General features: G+C 39.6%; 1 protein-coding gene across 3 annotated transcripts in view; it reads right to left on the reverse strand.

Annotated features, from left to right (window-relative positions):
- Nucleotides 1-7,175: 7,175 nt before the first annotated feature.
- Nucleotides 7,176-23,297, reverse strand: part of CD151 (CD151 molecule (Raph blood group)) — a 53,849-nt gene continuing 37,727 nt past the window's right edge. For all 3 annotated transcript variants that reach the window (XM_081937051.1, XM_081937052.1, XM_081937053.1), the window contains exons 4-8: nt 23,069-23,143; nt 19,098-19,202; nt 15,253-15,405; nt 12,527-12,613; nt 7,176-9,430 (exon numbers count right to left, since the gene is read on the reverse strand). In XM_081937051.1, coding sequence (XP_081793177.1) covers nt 9,371-9,430; nt 12,527-12,613; nt 15,253-15,405; nt 19,098-19,202; nt 23,069-23,143 — 480 coding nt within the window. In that variant the 3' untranslated portion in view covers nt 7,176-9,370. The remainder of the gene's footprint in view (nt 9,431-12,526; nt 12,614-15,252; nt 15,406-19,097; nt 19,203-23,068; nt 23,144-23,297) is intronic.

Below are 23,297 nucleotides of genomic sequence, written 5' to 3' on the forward strand. Positions count from 1 at the left end.
TTAATGGGACTGTGATATTTCCTGTTGAGGGGAAGACGATTGTACACTTGAATGCTTCATCATTTTTAAAAAAAGATTAATGTAAAGGGAAAAATGGCAGAGATTGCATTTGTAGGACATTTAAATATATCTAACCAGTGGTGGGATTCAATTTTTTTTACTACCAGTTCTGTAGGTGTGGCCTGGCTTGGTAGACATGGTAGGGGAAGGCATACTGCAAAATCCTCATTCCCTCCCCACCCCACTCACCTGCTTTCCAGCCCCATTCTTCTCTGCAAAGCAACAGAAGAAGTCCCAGCCGATCAGCTGGGATGCTGATCAGCTGGGACTCGGGAGGCAGAGAATAGATCAGGGCGGGGCCAGAGATGGTATTTGCTGGTTCTCTAAACTACTCAAAATTTCCGCTACCAGTTCGCTAGAACTGGTCACAACCTGCTGAATGCCACCTCTGCTTCTTACAGCATAAAGGTTCAGTGCTTCGGGGGGGGGGGATGTGTTCAAGAGGAACACCTTAATCACCCTTCATTCCCAAGACCAGGTGTTGGTATATATTTAACTGCTTCTTGAGTCAACCACTGGCCTAAGGAGGTTAACCTAAAGCTAGCGTTCTTTTGCAGCCTTTGGCAAGAGTCTAGAAGAGCTGGCATTTTTTTCTCCCCAGAAATATAATTTCATGTAAAAGTGGCAAGCCCTCGCTTAACACCTTACATTAGACTCATAGTCAGGAGTACGGGATTTCCCTCCCCCCCCCCTTGCAACTAGTTTTACAGAGGTGAGAACACTGATGGCTGCTAAAATTGCTTCTCTCAACAAGAATCTTTGTTACTTTTGATATCCGATTTTCTTCTAACTTTTGTATCTACTGATAATTCCCCTCTTATAAGACGAAACAAAATAAAGGGTAAGGATACTAGGATTATACCCAATCCACTACTTGAATAGCAATATCCTGACAGAGGTGGTATTCAGTAGGTTCTGACCAGTTCTGGAGAACTGGAAGCAGAAATTTTGAGTAGTTTGGAGAACCAGTAAATACCACCTCTGACTGGCCCTGCCCCCATCTATTCTCTGCCTCAGTCCCAGCTGATTGTGAGGAAATGGGATTTTACAGTATCCTTCCCCTGCCACACCCACCAAGCCATGCCACGCCCACCAAACCACGCCCACAGAACCAATAGTAAAAAAAAATTGAATCCCACCACTGATCCTGGACCATTCTGGCGTGCGCGAGAATTTTAACCATCTTAAACCCAGGGCTATGAATTCTCACAGGTCTTTTGCCTGTGGAAATGCAGTCTTGGTGGGAGCCAAAATCCAAAACATCTCAAAGGTGCTATGTAACAAATCCCGAGAGAAAACTCCCCCTTGAGAAAAGTGCTTTCCTCAATCTGAACACTCCTCTTTAGCCTATTGCCCCAGGAGGAGGAGATGGTGCATGTTTGCGTCCGGTCCCCTGAAAAAGAGAGACAGCTGGACTTGAGGCCTTTAAAGACAGCAAGACAAAGTCCTCTCCCACAGGAAGGTGGTTGAATCGCAAGAAGGAAAGGGGGAGGGGGGAGTGTCCTTTCCAAATTGGAGAGATCTTTATCTCCCAGGTCTAAATCAGTTCCTTGCTACTCCAAAGGTAAGGAGTTGGCTGGAATGCTAGCAAGGAGGCAGCAGGAGACAGAGAGCAGCTGCCTCTATTGACCTGTGTGTGTGTGTGTGTGTGTGTGTGTGTGTGTGTGTGTGTGTGTGATATGCGTTAGACTGCAACAACAGCCCAAGGAAAGATGCTTTCCCTGCAGCAAATCGGAAGGATCTTGATATTCCTGCCAAGCTGAAAAACTCAAAGGGTCTGGGTGCTTAGTTGCATATGTACCTTGGGAATTAATCATCACTGTGTGGTTTTAATTCACTCAAGACAAAACCTCTCCATGTCTTTACCTCTGAAGAAAAGATTGCTCCGTGGACTTCATAAATTCCTGCCTGCCTGCCTGCTTGCCTCTCCATCCTTGTCCTACTTCAGAGCATGGCGCTTTACAATTAGTTCCACTTCACTTCCCCTTCTCATTTGCCCCTTCCTCTCCCTTCTCCTTCCCCATGGCCCTGGGAATTCCTGATAAGATGGGATAGGCTGTCCCCCTCCCTTTTTCTATTGATAGAAAAGTTGTATCCTGGCTGTGGAAATTGAGGTGGCAAATTGTAACCTTTTGCTGCCATCTAGTGGTTGTTGGGATTTTTGTAATCTATACATGAAACTCCACTCTGCCGATCACGCCAACGGCAGGTGCCCTCAAGTTTAAGAAGTAATTTGGTCGGTCTTAACGCTGCCTCAGCAATTGGATTAAATGTGAATTCATTTATTTTTATAGATAAGTGAAAAATAAATGTGCATTTATTCTTATGGATACGACGTAGCCCTAAAAAATCAGAACTAAGATCATCTTAGTAGGGAAATGTCTATGGAGATTCTCAGTCGTCCAGATCATAGTTGTCACAAAAATGCTTTTTCCAAGAAGCAACTGAACTTTAGTTTTTTTTTTCTTGAAGATACACTGTCTGAGATTCTCAGTGGGTAATAGCTCTCATCTAAATGGCAAAAAAGGAAGGCCCTCTCCTTTGACCACAAATAGCCGAAGAAAATAGAAGAAAACAATGTTATCTTTAGTTTGAGCTACCAGGCAAAAATCTGACATAGATTTTTTTTAAAGTGTGTGACAAATCATTTTTAAAAGGACTATTTTCAGCCAATATGTTCAAATTATTTTGACGACAGATCATTTTTATTCTATTCTTGTTGAAATAAGAATCAGTATGACTGCCAGTATGGTGTAGGTAAATGTCATCTTAAGACCCCTACAGATTTTCCCCAAGATCCTTTTGGAGGTCCTCAAAATCAAAGTTATTTGCCTGCCTACATTGAAAAATAATGCAATTATTCAAATCCCATCAAAGAGTTGTGAGAATTGGCAATGACAGTAGATGCATCTCTTTTAATTTGAAACGTAGCACAGTAGATATTGACAAATACAACCCACAAAAACGAAACTTCATTTGGGAATTTTTTAAAGGTGGGAAGAGGTCCTGAGAAATAAAAAAATGTTTTATTTTTAGGTTGTAGGTCAGAGGTGTAGAACTATGATCCCTTTATGATTTGTGGACGTCAACTCCCAGAATTCCTGAGTCAGCATGACTGAATCAGGAATTCTGGGAATTGAAGTCCACAAATCATAAAGGAGCCATGGGTCCCCACCTCTGTTGTAGATGGTCAGTATTATGTAATGCAGCCTTCTGTTCCTGATGGTCTGTAATATGCAAATGTGCAAAGCTCAACTCCCAGAATTCTCAGCAATGGGCACAATGGAATTCTGGGAGTTGGCCTCCATGCATTTGAAAGGTGCTCAGGTAGGGGACAATTAGTGTAGTAGTTAAAGCCTGGCTTCCTAACATTCAGTAGTACTGCAAGAGACAATTTGCCTGCTAACACCTGTTGGCATATTCACCAACCCGCCTGCCCAATTTTGTTAAGATTTTTTAATTTTAAAAAATGAACAGGGAACAAAACAAAGCATCAGGCACACCCCAATATGTGTTTGCAGCAATTAGCTGGCCCGGCTGCATCCTGAACTCTCCTGAGAAACACCAACGGGGAACTGAGCTCAGAACTTCATTTGCTTTCTGGTATGTGGCTCAGCTTGGCAACTTTTCAGCCCATGAAAACCTCCAACGCTCCGAGTTGGCCCTCAGAGATTGGGGAAATCTTCATTGGATTAGAATGAAAAGCTTTAATTTGGACCCACTGTACATCCATGTCACTCATCTACTACCTCTGAGTCAGTCACTCGCTCTCCAACAAACCACTTCAACATACTGTGAGAATAACCCGTTTTTTAACGCACGCAATTTAAACCGCTCAAGGAAAATCAGTAAATAAATATAATAAAGGTCCATGGGGTTTTCTTTCTCCCCTCAGGAGCAACAAATGGTGTACATGGTAGTCTTTGGAGTTGTTCATTTTACTCTTTTAATTGAAACCTGATAACGAATGTCTTTTATATGGTATTGAACAAGTGCTCTGGTTGTCACTACAGTGCAATGTACAACATCAGGAGTTTGGACATGAATCTCCCTTGGAGGCTTTTAGTTCTTCTTTATGCTTCCAGATCTTTATATACTACATGTGAATGATGTGATCTTTAACATCAATGGCTTAATGAAATCCTGGCTCAGGAGGTTATGGAGTTACGTCCACATGAAAAACAGAAAGACATTCTTATTGATGTATCCACGGAGGACCCCTTTGCTACCACCGAGTTGCTGAAAAGCAGAACAAAAACATTTTGAAATGTTATTGATCTTAGGTTTTCATGAGGATTCCAATCGTTATTTCTATTTCCCATTGCCTGGGCTTTTAAATTTCACGGAGAACAGAAGGCCTATGATAGAAACAACCAACTTGAAATGCTGAATAAATTCACTCATTTTCCTCCATTATCCAACTACAGTATTTTGTCGCTGGAAAATTGATTCACCCTGTATAAAGCAGAGATTGATATCATAACTGCAGAGTGGAAACCTCAGGCATCCTATTGAATACCTTTGGGGGCCTTTAATAAGGGCATATCTTGGGTTAGCCTCGCATTCCATGGATCATTTTGCACTCATGCAATAGGACTTTCTAGGGTTTTTAGAAATGTTTATCTTCTCATCCAAGAAGCTTCTTCAGCTCTCACTGGATGGGGGAGAGCACCTTTAGGACAACCATGACCTGAATGACTAAGAATCTCCATAGACACTCGTGCAATAAGAAGTTTCAAAATCTAGAAAGAATGCAAGGGTCCTCCAATTACTTTTTTCATGCTTTGATACGAGCTTGTTCTTTCCTACTTCCTGTCAGGCCTACAGTTATATTCCTTTTAGGATCTTTGGCCTGCCACACACTCTATTATTTTACTATGCTGTTTCATTAGTGTAGTAATTGGGAGGGGGAATAGTAAAGAGTAGAATTGTAGAATGTGTTGTCGTCATTCCTTTCTAGAAGCCCAAGGTCATTTTTTGTCTCCGCACCTCTGCACCTGACCGGAACTAGATGGGTGGAAATGCCAGCGTGGCAGAGGAAGATTGGGCCATGTGATGGATTTGTGGGTGTGTGGGGACAAGATCATGAACTTTCAACTGGGTGGAAATCCCACGAAACTTTTAGATTCGGGTTGCCACAGATGTACCAACATGTCTCTCTTATTAAATTGGAAGTTTAAGGATAGTTCTGCCTTGGACTCTGATTTATTTCTGGATGATATTTGGAACACTTGACACTTCCATTAAGGATTTTTCATAAACAAAAACACTGCAACAATAAAACTATGTTTACTAAGAAGTAAGTCCCATGTTTCTATTTGATTCCAAAGCAGGGGTTCTCAATCAGATGTGCCATGGGCTTGTTGTCTCCAGTGTGCTACAGGATTTTCATCTTATTTTTTCAATATTTTTTGGCATTATGTACCATATTCTGTATAAACCGTATATTCAATTCAGTGCAGATATTTTTTAAAAATTGTATTACTCTCCCTCAAACCATGTCTTACATGTTTAAAACTACATATATAGAATTAATAATTTTCTGGTGTGTCACAGAACTACTGCTGCACTTGAGATTGTGTGGTCGATTCAAAGAAGTTGAGAACCACTGGTTTAAACAAGAACTTCTGTGCTTCTGTTTGAATTACCAAATTAGCTTTATTTGAAATCTCAAATTGCTCCAGAAAAACACAATTTGATGTAATAGAATTCTAGTCGGGGCAATAAAGAAAAAAAATGCAATCGGTCAGCTTTTGACTGGAGAAATTACAGGAAGACCTTGTTTACTGACTGCCTCATTCGACTGCTTTTAAGTTATGGTGATGAAATCAAGGTGTGCATTTATGACCTTCACAGCATCTCTCTATCATGTTTGCCATTAGAGTCAGTTCATTTGCATTGTCCTATGCCTGACTCATTTTTGCTTTCCCCCTCCCCCACAGAGTTTGTTTCAATAAGCAATCTCTCCCTGAGCTGTTTTCCTCTACATTGCAGTGCTTCCCCAAAAGATGATAGCCACAGATTAGCAAACCCAGCTCTGTAATCTTAATTCACTGGCTCCCAACTGCTGCCTGTAACTGACAAGATTTCACTCACATTTCTGCCTAGAGCTAACAGCCAATGCTAACACATTTCTTTTTATGTGCATTCTCCACTGTGTGCCTCCTTAAATTCTTTTGCAATCCCTTCCTTTCCAATGAAAGTAAATATGAACATAAATTCTCTTCTTGCTAATTATCCCAGTGCTTGGGTGAGGATTCCAATGGACAGGAAAGTGAAAGGGCAGGAAAAAGGAAAGTTAATGTATAGTCATGGTCGCTTAGCAACCGAGATGTTAGTCCCAATCGTAATCCCTGAATAATTCCCTGCAGAGTCTATAAAACAGAGGTGCGCATCCCAAGTTGCAGGACCATAGTGCATCCTTTTAAAAAATTGGACTGGGTAGTCATCAAATTGGAATGATATTAATCATTTTAAAATTACTAAAATATGCATTTTTAATCTTGATCCCACTTCTTTTTAATCACAGCTCCCCAAGCCTCCTGTTCAAAGGCAGGCACAACTTTCAGGCTGGAAAGAACATTACGTACCTCAGATAAAGTCAACTCATGTTGATTCAAGGACAAATTCATGCGACTTTCTTGGGAACAACAGAGAAGTAATTTGCCATTACCTTCTTCTAGCATTGATTACTTCCCAGTTCCGGCTACATTTTTTTTTTCTGGCGCTCTCCCATCCAAGGCCAACCTTTATGAGATTATCCAAGGTCACCGGGTATTTAGACACACCCACTGGCAACATTACAAATTCACTGCAACAACCGATGGTTAGACTCTGCTCCATCACATAAAAGTGGGACCTGACTTGCTCTAATGATTGCGAAAAACATTTTAATACAGATATTATTTCAGAAGAGGAAATTAGCTGAATTTCTGAAATACTTGAGCAGGGGGTAGCAGTAGAATCTGTTTTTATTAGCCCAGAAGACAATTCTATTTGAGCTAAGGAAGGTCCTGGACAGCAGGAAAGTTAAGAACTTCCCTTCTGCCCAGACTTCATCCTAGGAAGATGTGTTGCTCTGTATAAGAGGTCAGTTCAGCATTACACAAGACAAATAAAGACACATTTAACTTTATTGGCCAGCAACATAACTGCATTTAAGCATGGTTAATATATACATATATATATATATATTAAAAAAGAGCAGACACAGCTTACCAATCAGCATATCTGGTCTGTTTATACCACGGCACTATATGACTCCCAGAAAGAAGGGAAAAAGAAAGCTAGCCAATGTGCGTGTACATTTCAGTAGTCAAACGTCATTTCAAGCTATCATAGCAGTAGTTTAGTTAATAACCCATTTCTCAAGGAACACACCATGTCATATTCAAGAAATAATTCACCCCTAATTCTAGAAATGAATTTCTGTCAATAATTTAAGACCTGTCAACCTTTACAGTGAAAATAGTTTCCCCACCCCCCAACTCCTGTGTGAACATTTACACAGAAGACGATCTGTCTTCTCATCTTCCCATTTGCCTTCTGAGCATTCATCTCTTGGACTCAAAACAACATCATGGATGTTTCAGAACAGTGTGAGTTAATGTTAGGTGTTTGCAGTAAGGTTCTACAAAAGGGGAGAGAAAGAAGAGAGAGAGAGTTTAAAAAATACTTTCCTCCACCTTTCATTTCTCTGAGAGAATGAATGAATGTGGTGGGGTAGGGAATATGGTCACTCAAAGTGGATTGGTCCTGGCTGGGGGAAAATGATTCAGATCATGTGACTTCCCTTGCTGCCAATTCTGTCAAAAGAACCAATAAGGGAAGAGAGGGGGGGGGAAGGAAAATGGTACTAACAGCCTCCAAGTAAATCACGCACCAGTTTCCCTAGAAGGCTCCAAAGCATCAGAACTTACAGGCAAGTAGTCTGTTAACCAGGCATAGGTAATCTGGTGGCCCACTAGGACTACGGACTGCATTTCCCATAAAACCCAAATGGCAAGGGCTAATGGCCGGGGATGGGAGGAACAACAATCCATAGTGAACAATTTAAAAAAGCACTGTCGAATTCCCACTGCTGTGGCTGAGGGATAAACGAGCATTAACTAAAGATCTTTATACCTGAAACCCAAAATGGGATGTAGGAAGGGGCAAGAAATGTTCTAGCAATGGATATACCAAGTGGACCCTGGAGAACTATAAAGGATAGGCATCTTCTCTAGGAATTGGATGAATGTGGATGAATTCTTGGGAATTCTAATAAATCCAGTGATGGGAGCCAGTGCCTGGTCAGCCTCCTCAACAGCACCAGATGGAGTATTGCGATGACTGCAAAGAGGTAGTGATCACTTTTCTGTTTTGCTGATCAATTTTTAATGATCACTTTTTAGAAAGGTACCACAGCCTCAACATTTTTTTCTTAATGAATTTCACTCACAACGTAAGGTGATCAAAAGTTTGAATCTCTTCCTATCAGATCATACCTGGCTGGTAAATGAGACTTTCATATCAATCTTCAAACTTGATAGTATATATTTTTCCCCAATGAAAAGAGATATCATTCTGGAAATGGATCTAATTTTATGAAGAGTTACTAATGCATACCACAAAGTAGGATTATCTCAATAGTCTTCCTCAAGCAGGAAATCAGCTTTTGATTCTTATTTTTTAAGTCCAAAATTTCTAATTGCATGAACAAAATAAGTTCACTTGGTTTGAGAAACACATATTCTTCTCCAGGTCAAAAATATTCCTTGAAGGGAAAAATATGCAGGGTACCTTATTCATCCATCCTCTAAGGCGATTAGGAGGAAAAAATTTCCAGTAGGAGTATCTTTTGACAGATAGAGCTATCCTCTTGGGTAAGATGTCATGAAAACTTCCATATAGGCACTGTATTTAGGAAAAGGAAGAAGCATCTACTGCACGCACACAATGTTTAGTTATCATATCTCAGAGCTCAAAGACCTTGATTGATGGTTTGAGAAAAGACAAAGGCACCATGTCCTTGGGAGCTCTGAGGATCTCTTTCAGATTGTGTGCTCGTAAAGAATTCAACCAGAATGCATTCTATACCTCCATTACATTGGAGTGAGAGAGAGAGAAATGACTTAGTTAAGCACTGAATTCCCTCCTTACTGACTCAAGGAGGACTATTATTTCTGGCAGAGGCACTGGATGATCCCAGAATAAATTCCTTGAAGCAGCAAAGTCCTGGAAAGGCTGATAGTTCTGTGCTGTTGTAGAGATGGTCAGGGTGATGGGCTGGAAAGTGGAGGAATTGAATAGGTGGGTGATCCATGAGCTCTTAGTAAGGCTCTAACTTCAAGCTATTATACAGACAGCAAGTAAAGCACATCCCAAATATCTAGGAGACAAAGAGAATAGAGGTAAGTAAGAGGAGGGCTATAATATTAAGCCAGAACATATGTGGATCCATGTAGTTTATTTGTTTTGTTTATTACCTGCCTTTATTATTTTTGTAGATAACTAGAGGTGAACATAGCCAACAAACCACCTTCCTCCTATTTTCCCCAAAACAGCCACCCTGTAAGTTATGTTGGACTGAGAGAGAGTGATTGGTCCAAAATCACCCCAGCTGACTTTCATGGCTAAGGCAGGATTTGAAATGACAGCCTCCTGCTTTCGAGCCTGGTACCTTAACCACTAGGCCAAACTGGCTCCTGATTTAAATCACTGTTTCTCAAATTTAGCAATGTTAAGATCTGTAGATTTTGATTCCCAGAATGGCATGGATTGCTGCAATTTTATATTAATTTTGCTGAAATCTACTGTGTTTCCCCAAAAATAAGACAGGGTCTTATTTTTTTTACCCCCAAAATAAGCACTTGGCCTTGTTTTCGGGGAGGTCTTATTATTTTTGAGATGCAGGAGCGGCGAGCTGCTGCTATGTTTTCAGGGAAAGCTTATTTTCGGGGGAGGGCTTATTTTAGCGCATGCGCTCAAAAGGCCGATTGGGCTTATTATCCATGGAGGTTTTATTTTCGGGGAAACAGGGTATGATTGCAAATAAAGATTTCAATGTTAACTCCCAGAATTCCCAGGCCAACAGTTTAATGGGGGTGCTGATTGCTGGAGATGGTTAACAGGGTAAGAATATTTCACCTGTGTACCATTGGTCTCTTGGTCTTTTCTCTTATAAGTCTGGTCTTAGTTCTTATAAACTTTCAAATTTTTGTTTTTCTATTTATCTTTTTTATCATTCATAAGCCACCCAGAGTCGCTTTATCAGTGAAATGGAGGGCATAAAAATTTAATAAATAAAATAAATTTAAATCGAACAGTATCCTATAATCAGAAATGCTGAGGATGCATTTAGGTGGACCAAGAAAAAGGAACTGGAGATTTTCTCTTGGTAGGTCATGGGGTAACTGAATAGGATAGCAATGAGCTTTTAAGACGATCAATATATTATGCATAGGGACATTTCTTTCTATGGCACTGTAAGAAAGCAAAACCTGGATTACATCATAGCATGCAGGTCCAATTTAACAAACATTCTCAAGTGAACTGTACTGTTCTTAGAAGAATGGGGCTCTCTCCAGCATTTTCACAGCAGGCTTCCTTTTTTTTTACTACAAACAAAAAACGAACACTCTCCAAAGTTATTTGAAATGTGCAGGGAGGAGATACCCAATGATGGAAAACTACTAATTTCCCAGACACTGGATGTAATTATCACAGTGGGTTACACCTCTGATGAGGGGAATTTGTAAGAAGCTGTTCAAAACCTTTTCCTTCCTCGGGGGTTTGCAAATTGATTTGTTGTTGTGCTATATTAACACCAGAGGGCGGTGTTTGACTGCTCTATAAATTTTCACATTTGCAGAAAAATACACCCCCCCCCCAAAAAAAAAAACACCACACACAACCTGAAAAAGGAAAAAAAATACATTACTGGAACCTTCATTTGCACATTTAACAAAATGCAATTTAAAACAATTCAAAAATTCAAGTGTGTCTCTGTTTTTCATTGAGGTCTAGATTGAAAAACAGATTCCAATCCATAAATAGGGCTGCCTGTATCATTTTTAACCCAGCATCGAAACAACATGAAATCACATAGCTATTCATACACAGTAGAAATCCTCTTTAGGCAGGGAAATATCTAGATGGTAAGAGAGAGTGTAGGTCTTCAGAGCCAATTATCCTCCTTTAAATACTGGCTGGCTTTTTCTTTTTTTCTTTTTAAAGCGGGGATAAGATCTTTGCAGGGTTTTTTCATGAGTTCTTTGCCCTGGAGGAACACACAGCCTCCAAAAGTAAATGACAGCCACAAATCTTCAGGATCCAGAAATACTCGATTTCAAAAAAAGACACAAGGGTGAGAACATTCCAGCACATATATAGTGTAAAGTAAGATGAGGTTTCAGCTTAAACGATCTGCTGTTGTAAAAATATAAAGTTAAGTTCAGGTCAACACCTTTATGTATGACTGGCGGGGGAGGGAGGAGGTGGCCTGGGCGAAGATATAGAAAATAACAATTGTTTCAACATTTTAAAGTTATTTCTGACAGGAATTTGTTTGTTTGTATTTACCTACAAAATCATGATCTATCATTTATTTTGGTGCTGGGTTTTTAAAAATATTTTTAATGCAGTTTTTAATTTTACAGCTTTATTATGGTTTTTATGTTGTTTTCACTTTTGATTGGAACCACCCAACGTTGGACATAAGATGGGAGGGCTATATAAATATTTTAAATAAATAAATACCCATAATTCATTACATTTTGGCCCCACAAACTCTAAAAACAAAGGTGATAGCCATGATGGATGAAAACAACTTATTAACAACATATACTGCTTTAGTTGAGGTACACATAAAAGCCACAATGAATCCTGAGGTTCATTTATTTAAAATATTTAAAAATATTTATTTATTCAAAACATTTATATAGCCTCTCATCTTATGTCCAGTTCTGGGTAGCTCCAATAAAAAAAATGAAAAACAACACCAAAACCATAATAAAACTGTAAAATTAACACAACATAATAGGTCTATAAGCTTTCCATCACTTAAATCTTGGTTTTATGACACACATAATGACAGAACTCTACATTGACTGTCATTCTGAATTTTTTTTACTTAGGCTTAAAAAAAATAGCTTTGAGAGAAATATAAGATTCCATGTTAGCTTCTCCTTGGAATTTTATCAAATTAATTAGGAAAGATGGTACTTGAGAAGTAGTTTTTATTCAGGTTTATTTCTAAGGCAGGTGAATAAGTAAGATTTCTTTTTATTACCATGCAATCTTCAGCAAGGTTCTAGTTTAGTAAAAACCTCTTACTCCTAACTTCAATTAACTGGAACACTGAGCCTCTTATAGTATCAATTTTGGTTACAGCCTTCCAATTACCAACCACCACTGCAAAGTTGGCTTTCCAACTGGCCTGTCAAAACTCTGAGCAGGCATAATTCAGTCTTCGCTGGTTACATACCTGTACAAATGCAATGCTGAGTCCCACCGCTCCAATAATGATCAGGTGTTCCTGGATGAAGTTCCCCAGTTTAGTGATACAGCCACCCTGGGAACGAAACATTGAGATGATGTTACTTTTCATACCTATCTTCTTAAGCTGGTTTTATCTTCTCATGCTGTACGACGTCACATCCTTCAAGGCACAAACTATAGGAATGGATGAGGTAAAACACAGGTTGATACTTGTGGCAAAACTGTCATCAGCTTGAGAATCATCCCCATCTTCTGATAAGCTACGCAGCCTTGTATCGAGTAAGTTTTTAAGGAGGTTCAGCGAGGAGTATTGGGAGAAAGCCAAGGGAAATCATCAAAACCATGAAAGTTAGAATATTTTGGACATGTGATGTGACACCCAGAAAAATACGGCATACTTCACTTAATCCTCCAAGGAAAGATGGAAGGCAAATGAAATCCAGGCAGAAGGAAAACACCATGGCTTCAAAATCTAAGGGACTGGGTTTGGAAAAACTCAACAGCACTTTTTCATGTAACCCTAACAAAGCTTGATACATAATTTGGGATCAGCAAAGCCTAGCATTTCTGGAAAATATTACATTTGATGTCTTGCCTGCTTCTCCCTCAGATCTTCCAAGATCTTGCAGACATAGAAATATTATCAGGATAAGTGGTTGCGTATTGTACTCCCAGCATATATTATTTTTTTACAGACAACTGGGGAATGTTCGAACATTCTCTATTCATTTCACACCCATACACCCCACTAGTGATATAAGATACGTCCCATGATTTTAAAACTGAGCCAGCAGGAAATATGCTGAGACGATCTAAGGTCAGATCCTTCTTCGGCCATGTAGCTGCTAGATGCCCTCAAACCCACTGGCTATTTAACCTCATGTTTTTTTTACAATCTAATTCTTGCAGAGATAAAAACAAGTGATTATGTTTATGACAGGAGTCATGAATTGCCCCTTTCCACCTTAACCTCCCTATCAATTGCCTCCCGGGGCTATACAACTGCAGAGGAATAAATTAAGTAGTATAACCGCCAAAGTAGCGTTTCTCAAACTATTTATGGCAGGTCAGATTCAAATACTGGCTGGAAGGAAATCTCATCAAGAGGAAATGGTTCGTTATTGTTTCTAAGTCTTTGGGAACATCACGTATTTACTTATTTGTGTGGAGTTGCTCTGTTGAGCATTTGGAGCAAAAATAAGCCAGTGCCTTGTGACAACTTAAAAATAACCCATTTTATTATTACTACCATCTAAACTTTCGTGAATTGGGAGAAGTAACTTGCAATCCATGAAAGCTTATACAATAATAAACTGGCTAGTCTTTAAAAGTAGCCCAGCCCTCTTAGTAATTTTTTTTAATTATAGAGCAGCAATGATAGAAGGGAAATTTAAAAACAAAGATAAAAAGAGAGGGGAAATACGCAGGGAAAAATATAGGGAAACTTCAGATAAATGTGATGGAATTTTCTTTCAGAAGAGCCTCTCTTCCACAACATTTTAGATAAGGGGCTAAAAAAAAGGTCCCCCAGATACAGCAGTCAGCAGTTGTGCCCTGAGGCAGAGTTTGGTCTGCCTCTGCATGACCAAAACAAGCTTAGTTGCAGAAGTTATTCATGTGCCTTCATATCCCTTAATCCTCCCCTGAGCCCCACTGAAAGGGACTGCTTCATCATCATCCAGCAAAGTATCCTAGAGGCTGAAAGCATCAACCAGCTCGGTGAAAAAATGGAATTTTGCACTTAAATCAATTCTAAAGAATTGGAGTAGAAATGGGCACTTTAAAATATATATATACTTCTCTACTCTTCATGCTGAAAAGCTTATATGCACAATAAAACAGAAGAAAAATACTATTTAGGGCAAATTCAGTTTTGGATATTCCCATTTGTTTTCTTAATAACAAAAGTAGGTTACTGTTTTCTTCCAGAATGTTTCTCCATTTCTAGCATATAGTCCTGGCCTTCCCTGTTGGTGTTCCCTTCAAATACTAATAATACTGGCTTAGTGAAGATCAGAGAGGTGCAGCTGCCAGCTAGGTTAAACTTCTTGGCCTTGTGTGCCAAGTAGAGTAGGGCAGTCCTGCTAAGGAATGTAAGTATCTATTTGCTTACGTTTACTTCTCTAGAACAATATAATCAAGATAAATACAGATAGTCTTCACGTTACGACCACAATGGAGCCCAAAATTTGTGGTTAAGTGAGACATTTAACTGAGTTTTGTCCCATTTTACGACCTTTCTTGTCACAGTTGCTAAGTGAATCACTGCAGTTGATAAGTTAGTAACCCGGATGTTAAGTGAATCTGGCTTCCCCATTGACTTTGCTTGTCAGAAAGTCGCAAAAGGGGATTGTGTGATCTGGGGACAAAGCAATGGTCATGAATATGAACCAGTTGCCCAGCATCTGAATTTTGATCACATGATCATGGGGATGCGGCAAAGGTCGTAACTGTGAAAAACATTCATAAGTCACTTTTTTCAGTGCCGTTGTAACTTTGAACGGTCACTAAATAAGCCATCCTAAATCGAGGACTACCTGTACTGTGATATAATTCTACCTGGAGGTTGTTATGATGTTCAAATGCATAATCACCAAGGTATGATTGATCTAAGAGCATAATCAATCAACGTTCTCATCAGTGTTTTCGTAACACAATAATAACTGGAGAGGGCTCGGTTTTGTTTGATTTCTTTTTACTTTATTTTTTTACCTCTTTGTAGATATTTGAAGGATGATCTCTTTTACCACACGCATGGGTCATCGTCTTGCAGCAGCTATCCGGGACCTTCCTTCCTTCCGTTTCAACTCCGAACCAATAGCTTTCTCTCCAGTCTGTATAATTATGACTGCCGCAGCACTTAAACTGAAAAACACAGGCAACAAGACGTTATGAGAAAACCAAAATTGCATGACGTGTTGGCCAAAATTGCAAAATTACTTTTCCTGTCTTTGACGTCCTTCAAGTATGCACAACTTGTGGCCCCTTTTCATAAGAAGGTCAGTACACAACGCAACCCACCAGCCAGACAATAAAACAAAAATGGTTTGTTTTTGTTGCCATTATGTAGTTACAAGGCTATGCATCTCTTCCCACAAGTTCACTTTGTTTCTGGAAGCTTACAATGTCTCATTTCAGTTTGGGAACGAGAAAAATGTGTATCAGTAGTTTTTAGGAATCCAATGTTTTTCCAAAAAAAAAAGTACTTTGTAAAAAACAAAACTGCCCTGAAGTCAGCCCTCTTCACCTCCTTTTGCAAATGCTGTTCTATTAAAAATACAATTATTATTATAAAGCCCTAGATGCCTTGGGATCCATAAGGGATCCCCTTTTTCCAAGCGTCTCTATCAACGGCCATATTTTTCGGAGTATAAGATGCACCAGAGTATAAGACGCACCAAGGTTTTGAAGAGGCAAATTTTAAAAAAAGTTTTTGCACTCTGCAAACCTCCCAAAAATGGCCCATTTTTTTCAAAAAAGGGCTGAATAACCCTTAGGAACCTTATAGAGTGCTTGGGGGGGGGAGCAAAAAAGGGCCCATTTTTTGCCAAAAAAATGGCATGCATAACCTTTAGGAAGCTTATAGAGTGCTCCTGGGGGCTGAGGGGGCAAAAATGAGCAAAAAATGGGCCATTTTCATTTCTGCCCTCCCCAGTCCCCAGGAGCACTCTGAAAGCCTCCTCTACAAGCTATGCCCAGCCATTTTGGTGAAGGGGGCAGGGTTTCGGGAGGCAAAAAATGCTGTATTCAGTGTATAAGACGCACCCAGATTTTCAGCCTCTTTTTTGAGGGAAAAAGGTGTGTCTTATATTCCAAAAAATACGGTAAGTAAAGCAGAACGTGCATGCTGCAGTTAGCCAAAGAATGGGGAGTAGAAGATGGGCTTTTTCCTCAGTGGCCCCTACTCTATGGAGCATCCTCCCTTCGGAGATCAGAATGGCCCCAGCCCTGTTAGTCTTATGTAAGGCCTTAAAAACCTGCCTATGTTCCAAAGCCTGGGATGCTGAATATGTCAAGGGCTCCGTTTCCTGGCTATACTGCTCACCGGCCAAATAGCTTGCTCTTGTGTATCTTGAATTGGAGGTTGTAAATGTTTTAACTGATTTCACTGTTTGTATTGCTTTAAAAAGTTTTTAAATGTAATATATTTTCAGTCACTGCCCAGTGATGGAGAAGGGCGGCCATAGAAATTGAAGAAACAAACTAACACTCTCTGAGGGAGATGTAAGGAAAAGACTGAACCTCCCTCTGGCACTGAGTACTTCATCTCAGTAGAGCAGGGGTGTCAAACTCGCGGCCCCTGGGCCGGATGCGTCATGTGCTGGCCACGCCCACCCCATTTTAGCGAAGAGGGGGAAAGAATCGATACATCACGTGACAACAATGTGACGACGCGAGTTTGACACACCTGCTGTAGAGGAATATCTGGAACTAATGAAGTCTTGAGCTTGATACAAATACTGAATATTAGGAGTCTTTTTCAGTAATTAGCTCCTACTGTTAAATATGAAGCCATGCTGGGTTCTGTCGCTTTTACTTCGTATCCATGGACATATGCTGGCTTCCACTGTTCAATCAATGAATAAATCACTTTAGTTGTTCTCACTATATCAAGCTACACTCCCCTGCAAGTGGATGATATATCAGCTGGATGTGGAAGAATCATTGCTGAAAAATGTAATTCCCTGTAGAGACATGGCATGCTCAAGCATTTCTATTCAATTGCGGTCAAAAGGAGTCTCCTCACTTCCTTGTACTGTCTTTTTCCATCTGATATCATGATTACACAGAAGTATCCCAAGTTTCCTGTTTGTGGCATGAATCCAGAACACATATATGTATTATCTCTGAGCACGTTCAGAGCAGCTTATTCCCTTTTCTATTATACTTAGGCAGCAATCTCATACATAGAATAGGAATAGAATAACTGAGTTGGAAGAGACCTTGGAGGTCTTCCAGTCCAACCCCCTCCTTAGGCAGGAAACCCTACACCATTTCAGACAAATGGCTATCCAACATCTTCTTAAAAATTTCCAGTGTTGGGGCATTCACAACTTCTGGAGGCAAGCTGTTCCACTGATTAATTGTTCTAACTGTCAGGAAATTTCTCCTCAGTTCTAAGTTGCTTCTCTCCTTGGTTAGTTTCCACCCATTGCTTCTTGTCCTACCCTGCATGTTGGGAAGTTAATTTAAATGCAGCTGGGTTTATTTCTGAACACTTTGGAACATGTGCTGAATGATCACTCTGCTATCACACACTCTCTGCCCTACTGCCCAACGGCAGAACCTTTCAATCACTGCAAATCTTCTAAGGATAGATGTTAGGATGATGTTCCTGGTATACCGGTGGCTTATAGCAACACACTCTCACAAGTGTTTAAATAAAATAGAGTGATTTTATAAACTGAAGAGCAGAAACAGCCATTTTCCTATCAGCAGTTTCTAAAAATAAAAAAGACGAATAGACCTTCCCACCAGTTGGGCAAATGCCCTCAATCTTGTTATTTTGAGTGAATTACTCAGTATGTTCCCAAATCATACTCACCATACCTTAAAGTGTCTCGCCACATCCAATATGATCATCTAAATTCTAAAATAACCAGACATATTGATCTGAAGCCCTGCTGCACTGGTCAAAAGAAGATGAAGCACATCCCCTTCACTATCTGAGAGAACTGTGCTCCTCTGTTAATTACATTTTATGCCATGCTTCTCTGTAACTGGAGATTAATAGCTTCAAGAAAAATACTTGACAATCAGGAAGTGATTTACCACTTTTACTCAACAAAGACCCATCTGTTTTTCTAATTTTTTCATGCTGCGGAACTATTAAATGGTTGAGGGTGGAAATAAGAACTGGAGAGGTACTCCAGTGACCTGATCATTAAATAGGACCACCAAATTATTTTACCCAGCTACTTTTGTGCCTCTCCTTTGGGATCTGCTGTTTCATGCATGATGCAAGAGTGCTAAAAATATACAGGCCTTATTGGATCAGGGAAAGTCAACACAGAATGGTAGGCATGGGAAAGTTATTTATGTGTGGTACATTTACAAGTGCTTTGCCCTTACAAAAGATAATTTAAACAGAGTTATTTGGTGGAAATGCAGACCCCTTCAGATGTTACTTGCGGTTAAGTGGGCCTAAACCTACCATATGTGCATCTACATTCTGGGTAAGCAAAGGCCCCGTCAATTGGCAGTTGTCAAGTCCATCAGCACTTTTTTGAGTAATGCTGTTGGGCCTTCATTTGATTAATTCTTTCATCCACAGCTCTGTTGAAAGGAAGGCCCACATTATGACTTCTGTTCAAGGAAAAACTTCAGGGATCCAGGATGAGTGGGAACTATATTCTGGCCAAAAACCAACTGCAGCCTAATTTTGAAAGTATCTGCATGAATAAAAATGGACCCAGAAAACATGCCTCAAAGATACCAGTCTGAAGACAGGGGAAAAGCACTATTTTATTTTCTGCCATGATTGATAAGTCAAATAAATAAATGTAAATTCGGCTTTTTCCATTTCTTCCCCCAAGATCTTAATCTCTTAAACATACCTCCTGCTGAAGTTTGTCCACCGCATTAGTCACACTCTCTTCTCCTGCCTTCCTATACTTCTTGATTATCGTTTTTCTCAGATTTTCCTTCAGCTCGTTGTTCAGCTATACAGAACAGGAAATCAACAATGGGTCAGAAATAAACTATAGCAATATGGTTCTTCAACCCAGTTGCCTGTGTTAACAATTGTTAGCAACCATTCTGAAAGAATTTTCATGTAATATAAAATGGCTCCCGGAACGTGGAGTCCAATTTGGCAAGTATAAATTTGGCAAACTGAGCAAGGTGGATAGCTTGAAATGCTGCACAAACTGAATGTCCTAGAACAGGCTTCTTGAACAAGTGTCAGTCCAAAATTGGACAATAGTTCCCACCATTCCCTACCCAACATGATCATTGGAGAAGGCCATTCAAGGTCTCCTCCAGCTTCTGAAGAAATGCTCATTGAATGTTTCAATCTGTCCTGCTCCTGTTTCTTTTTTAATATATTGCAGGACTGCTCTGATCTTTCCTGCACATCCTGCCTCATGCTTTGCAAACCAAATAAGACAAAGCACTTAACTTGGTTAGAACTCTAGAATTGAAACAGTTTTAAGACCCAGTAGTCTTGGTTGCCTGGATTTACTTTTAGAAGTATATTGTTGGCACTGAGAGCTACAAGTGCTTATTCAAATGATCCCCCCACAGCTGGAAAAAAAACAGCACTACCTTATATGTTAGAAGCAAAGAATGACTTCATCTAACCGAACATCAAAGTTGAACAAGACCCATTATTTTTAATTAACCTTGTTAGCCAAGATGATTTAACTATAGACGTCCAATGCCCAATCTACAACTTTGCTGTCTAAACTAGTACGGTTATGCAAGCATGTGATGAGAGAAGTGTATCTGGGGAAAAAACCAAGGTCAAGTCAAGGTCAATATCTTGCATCATCAACTCAGCAATAAGCTTTAAACCCCACTTGTCCAATCAGGTAGCATATCATCTTGGTTATGTCCAAATCACCTTTTTATTTGGAAACCAAAGGTTGTGAGGTTTTAGAGCAGAACAAATCAGGAAAAAATGCAAAGCAGAATAGCTTAACAATACTAGAAGAAAACATTTTAAAGGCCCCTCTGTTAACCCATGCCATGCAGAAAAACAAAAGCAGATTACCTGTGGGTTGATAGGGGAAAACTGCAGCATCACAAAGAGGCAGCAAAAATAAACACACACACACAGTTTATAGGCATTTTGGAAGAAAGTGCCAGCGAGGGTAGAAATACAAAAGGCAACAGAAAAACCCCAATTCCTTGAGACTTTGAAGAGAGGACATAAAGTTTGCCAAAGAAAAACTAGCAGAGGGAGAAAATGAAGCTTGTGATTCCCACAATCACTAAAAGTCCACAAAGAGTAAAAATGTCAACATGCCATGCCTTCTCTCCCTTTTCTCCATCCCCATCATCAATGCTTGCCATGCATTCCTTTAGCTTCCAGTCCATTTTCACATACAGGTAATACCTCAGATTTTGCAACCTGCAAACTTGACAAGGCACGGGAATCAGGATTTTCTAGTGATTCCAGCACTACTGTATTTTATTTCATTAGCATCCAGCCTACTTATCATTATACTTTTCAACACCTGGCATTTTAATGCTACTAATCCCTGTACAAATCATAGATTTTTTTTTTATAATCCATAATTGAATATTAGAATTTAAAGTGACAGTTCACAGTCCCAAATCAAGCCATGACTACATTATCAAGCAACTACAGGTGGCAAACCTCCATGCTTTTCCACCTGATCTGATCCATTGCACTGCATTTGCTGGAAAAAGCTAATGTGGAATTGTATAGTTCAAGCCGCAGTAGCGCAGTGGTCAGAGTGCAGTACTGCAGGCTACTTCTGCTAAGTGCCAGCTGCCTGTAATTTGGCAGTTCGAATCTCACCAGGCTCAAGGTTGACTCAGCCTTCCATCCTTCCGAGGTAGGTAAAATGAGGACTCAGAATGTTGGGGGCAAGAGGCTGACACTATAAACCACTTAGAGGGGGCTGTAAAGAATTGTAAAGCGGTATATAAGTCTAAGTGCTAGTGCTAGTGTAGTTTGTGATTTAACATGCTGCGGAAACCTGAACATTTGTGTTAGCTTGCCCAAATTAGTTTATTAGTTTGGGCACAGCTTCTTATAGCAAAGACACCAAGCAAACAGGATTTAGCTTTGTTGTGTGAACCAAAATAATTGTATCAGGTCTTCTGTTCAGGTCACATTCAGGTTAAGGCTGGTTTATTTCTTAAGTAGTAAAACTGTTGCAAACTCACTCTCTGTGATCCAAAAAACCCAATATTGATTAGATCAGCAGTATCTACATTTATTATGAAAACATGCACCAATTAGAACAATATTAAAATAACAGACAACTACCAAGCATTTTTTTTCTTTTATTATTTGTAGATGGCCCTTTAAGGATGGCTGTCCTTCCATGATTGCATTATTTCATCATAAAACCAATAAAAGGCATTACAGTCCCTTAAGAGAGCAGCAATAATAAGCTTAGCGGTAATTAATATGTCAGGAATAAGCAGACCAAAATAAAGGTTTTTAAAAATGTTTTAGTTAATATTTCCAATGAAGTGAGTTTCATAAACAAGAATCCCATCTCTGGAATTCTATGCACTTGCAGTGTAATGTGGATATTGCAAAATATACAAAGAGACACTTAGGACTTTAAAAACAGATTTAGGTGTCACCCATTTGCAGTTTCATTCCTCCCCATTTCTTAGCTCTCTGGGCTTAGTATAGACTATGTGAACAGTCAAGAGATATTGCAGTGACAATCACCTTTTGTTAGTAATAAGATAAAGTTTTAAGAACTATAGTATCAAATGGATGGTTAGTCGTTCCACTTTATACTACAGCATCAAAAGGGAAGAGAACAAGGCAATGTACATTCCAATATTTGCATTCCAAGCATAGATCCAGTAAGCAGAATATTCTCTTAGATGGCATTTTCACAATTCATGAAAATGGCTTCAGACCGGCTCATTGCCATGTTATATTAAATTGGCCAATGGTGCATTGGTTGAATGAAGTATTTGCAGGCTGACTCTGCCCACTGCCAGGAGTTCAATCCTGACCAGCTCAAGGCTGACTCAGTTTGCCATCCTTCTGAGGACCCAGATTGTTGGGGACAATATGCTGACTCTGCAAACCACTTAAGAGTGCTATAAAGCACTATGAAGTGATATATACATCTAAGTGTTATTGCTATTGTGGAATAGGATGAGGTGACTGCATGTCAGAAGCTTAACTTGGTGCTGGGTTTTTGTTTTTAATGTTTATGGTTTTAATATGGTCTTAATGTTGTTTTATTAGTGATACTGTTTTAATTCTCGATTGGAAGCCTACCAGAATTCGATATAAGATGGGCAGCTATGTAAATGGTTTAAATAATAAATGGATCGGGTGGTAAAGATCTTCCTAGGTGTGTACATGGATGAACTAGTGAACTGCTCTAAATCATTTAGAGCAACATTCTATGCTCCTGGTTTACTAAAATTTACAACATCATAAACGTTGCCTTACTTGGCCCAATGGTTTAACATCAGTGCCCTGATATGAGTTTTATAATCAAATGCATTTTTTATTGTAGCACTGGAACAAAGTTAATGAAAGAAGTGTTTGCACTGCAGCTTCAAATCATAGCACGGCCCTTGAGACACACAGAGTGCCCAGATGCCAATCCCTTGTTCATTGTAGGTTTGCACAAATCTGTAGCCTAGGAAGTTCTATGCATAACAGATGTGCTTACAGGGTTTTGTGGAAAGAAGCCAAAAAACCCCATGACTACCACTGTCACAGTAGTGTTGGCTCACAGTATACAAGAATGAGTAGGTCTCTGTAGACAAATATTCATTGTGTTGAGAAGACCTGTGGGGAATGAAATGTAGCCTGCTTATCAATCACCCACTTTTTTCATGTTTTACCTACCTGCTGGTAATAGACACAGGCCAGGATTCCAGCAATTATCTCAAGCAGGAAGATGCAGAGCAGTAGTATGAAATACTAAAGGAACAAAATGAACAAAGAAGTTAAAGCAGGGCATTGTACACTATGGGGTTTACTTTGCCTATAAAAATATAGTATTGACAAAACAAGCCGACTTAGCTACCCAACAATGAAGATAATGGCATGACAAAGCAGAGAAACAGTAGCAGAT

The sequence above is a fragment of the Natrix helvetica genome (assembly GCF_964273705.1).
Source record: "Natrix helvetica genome assembly, chromosome: 1".
NCBI lineage: Eukaryota > Metazoa > Chordata > Lepidosauria > Squamata > Natricidae > Natrix > Natrix helvetica.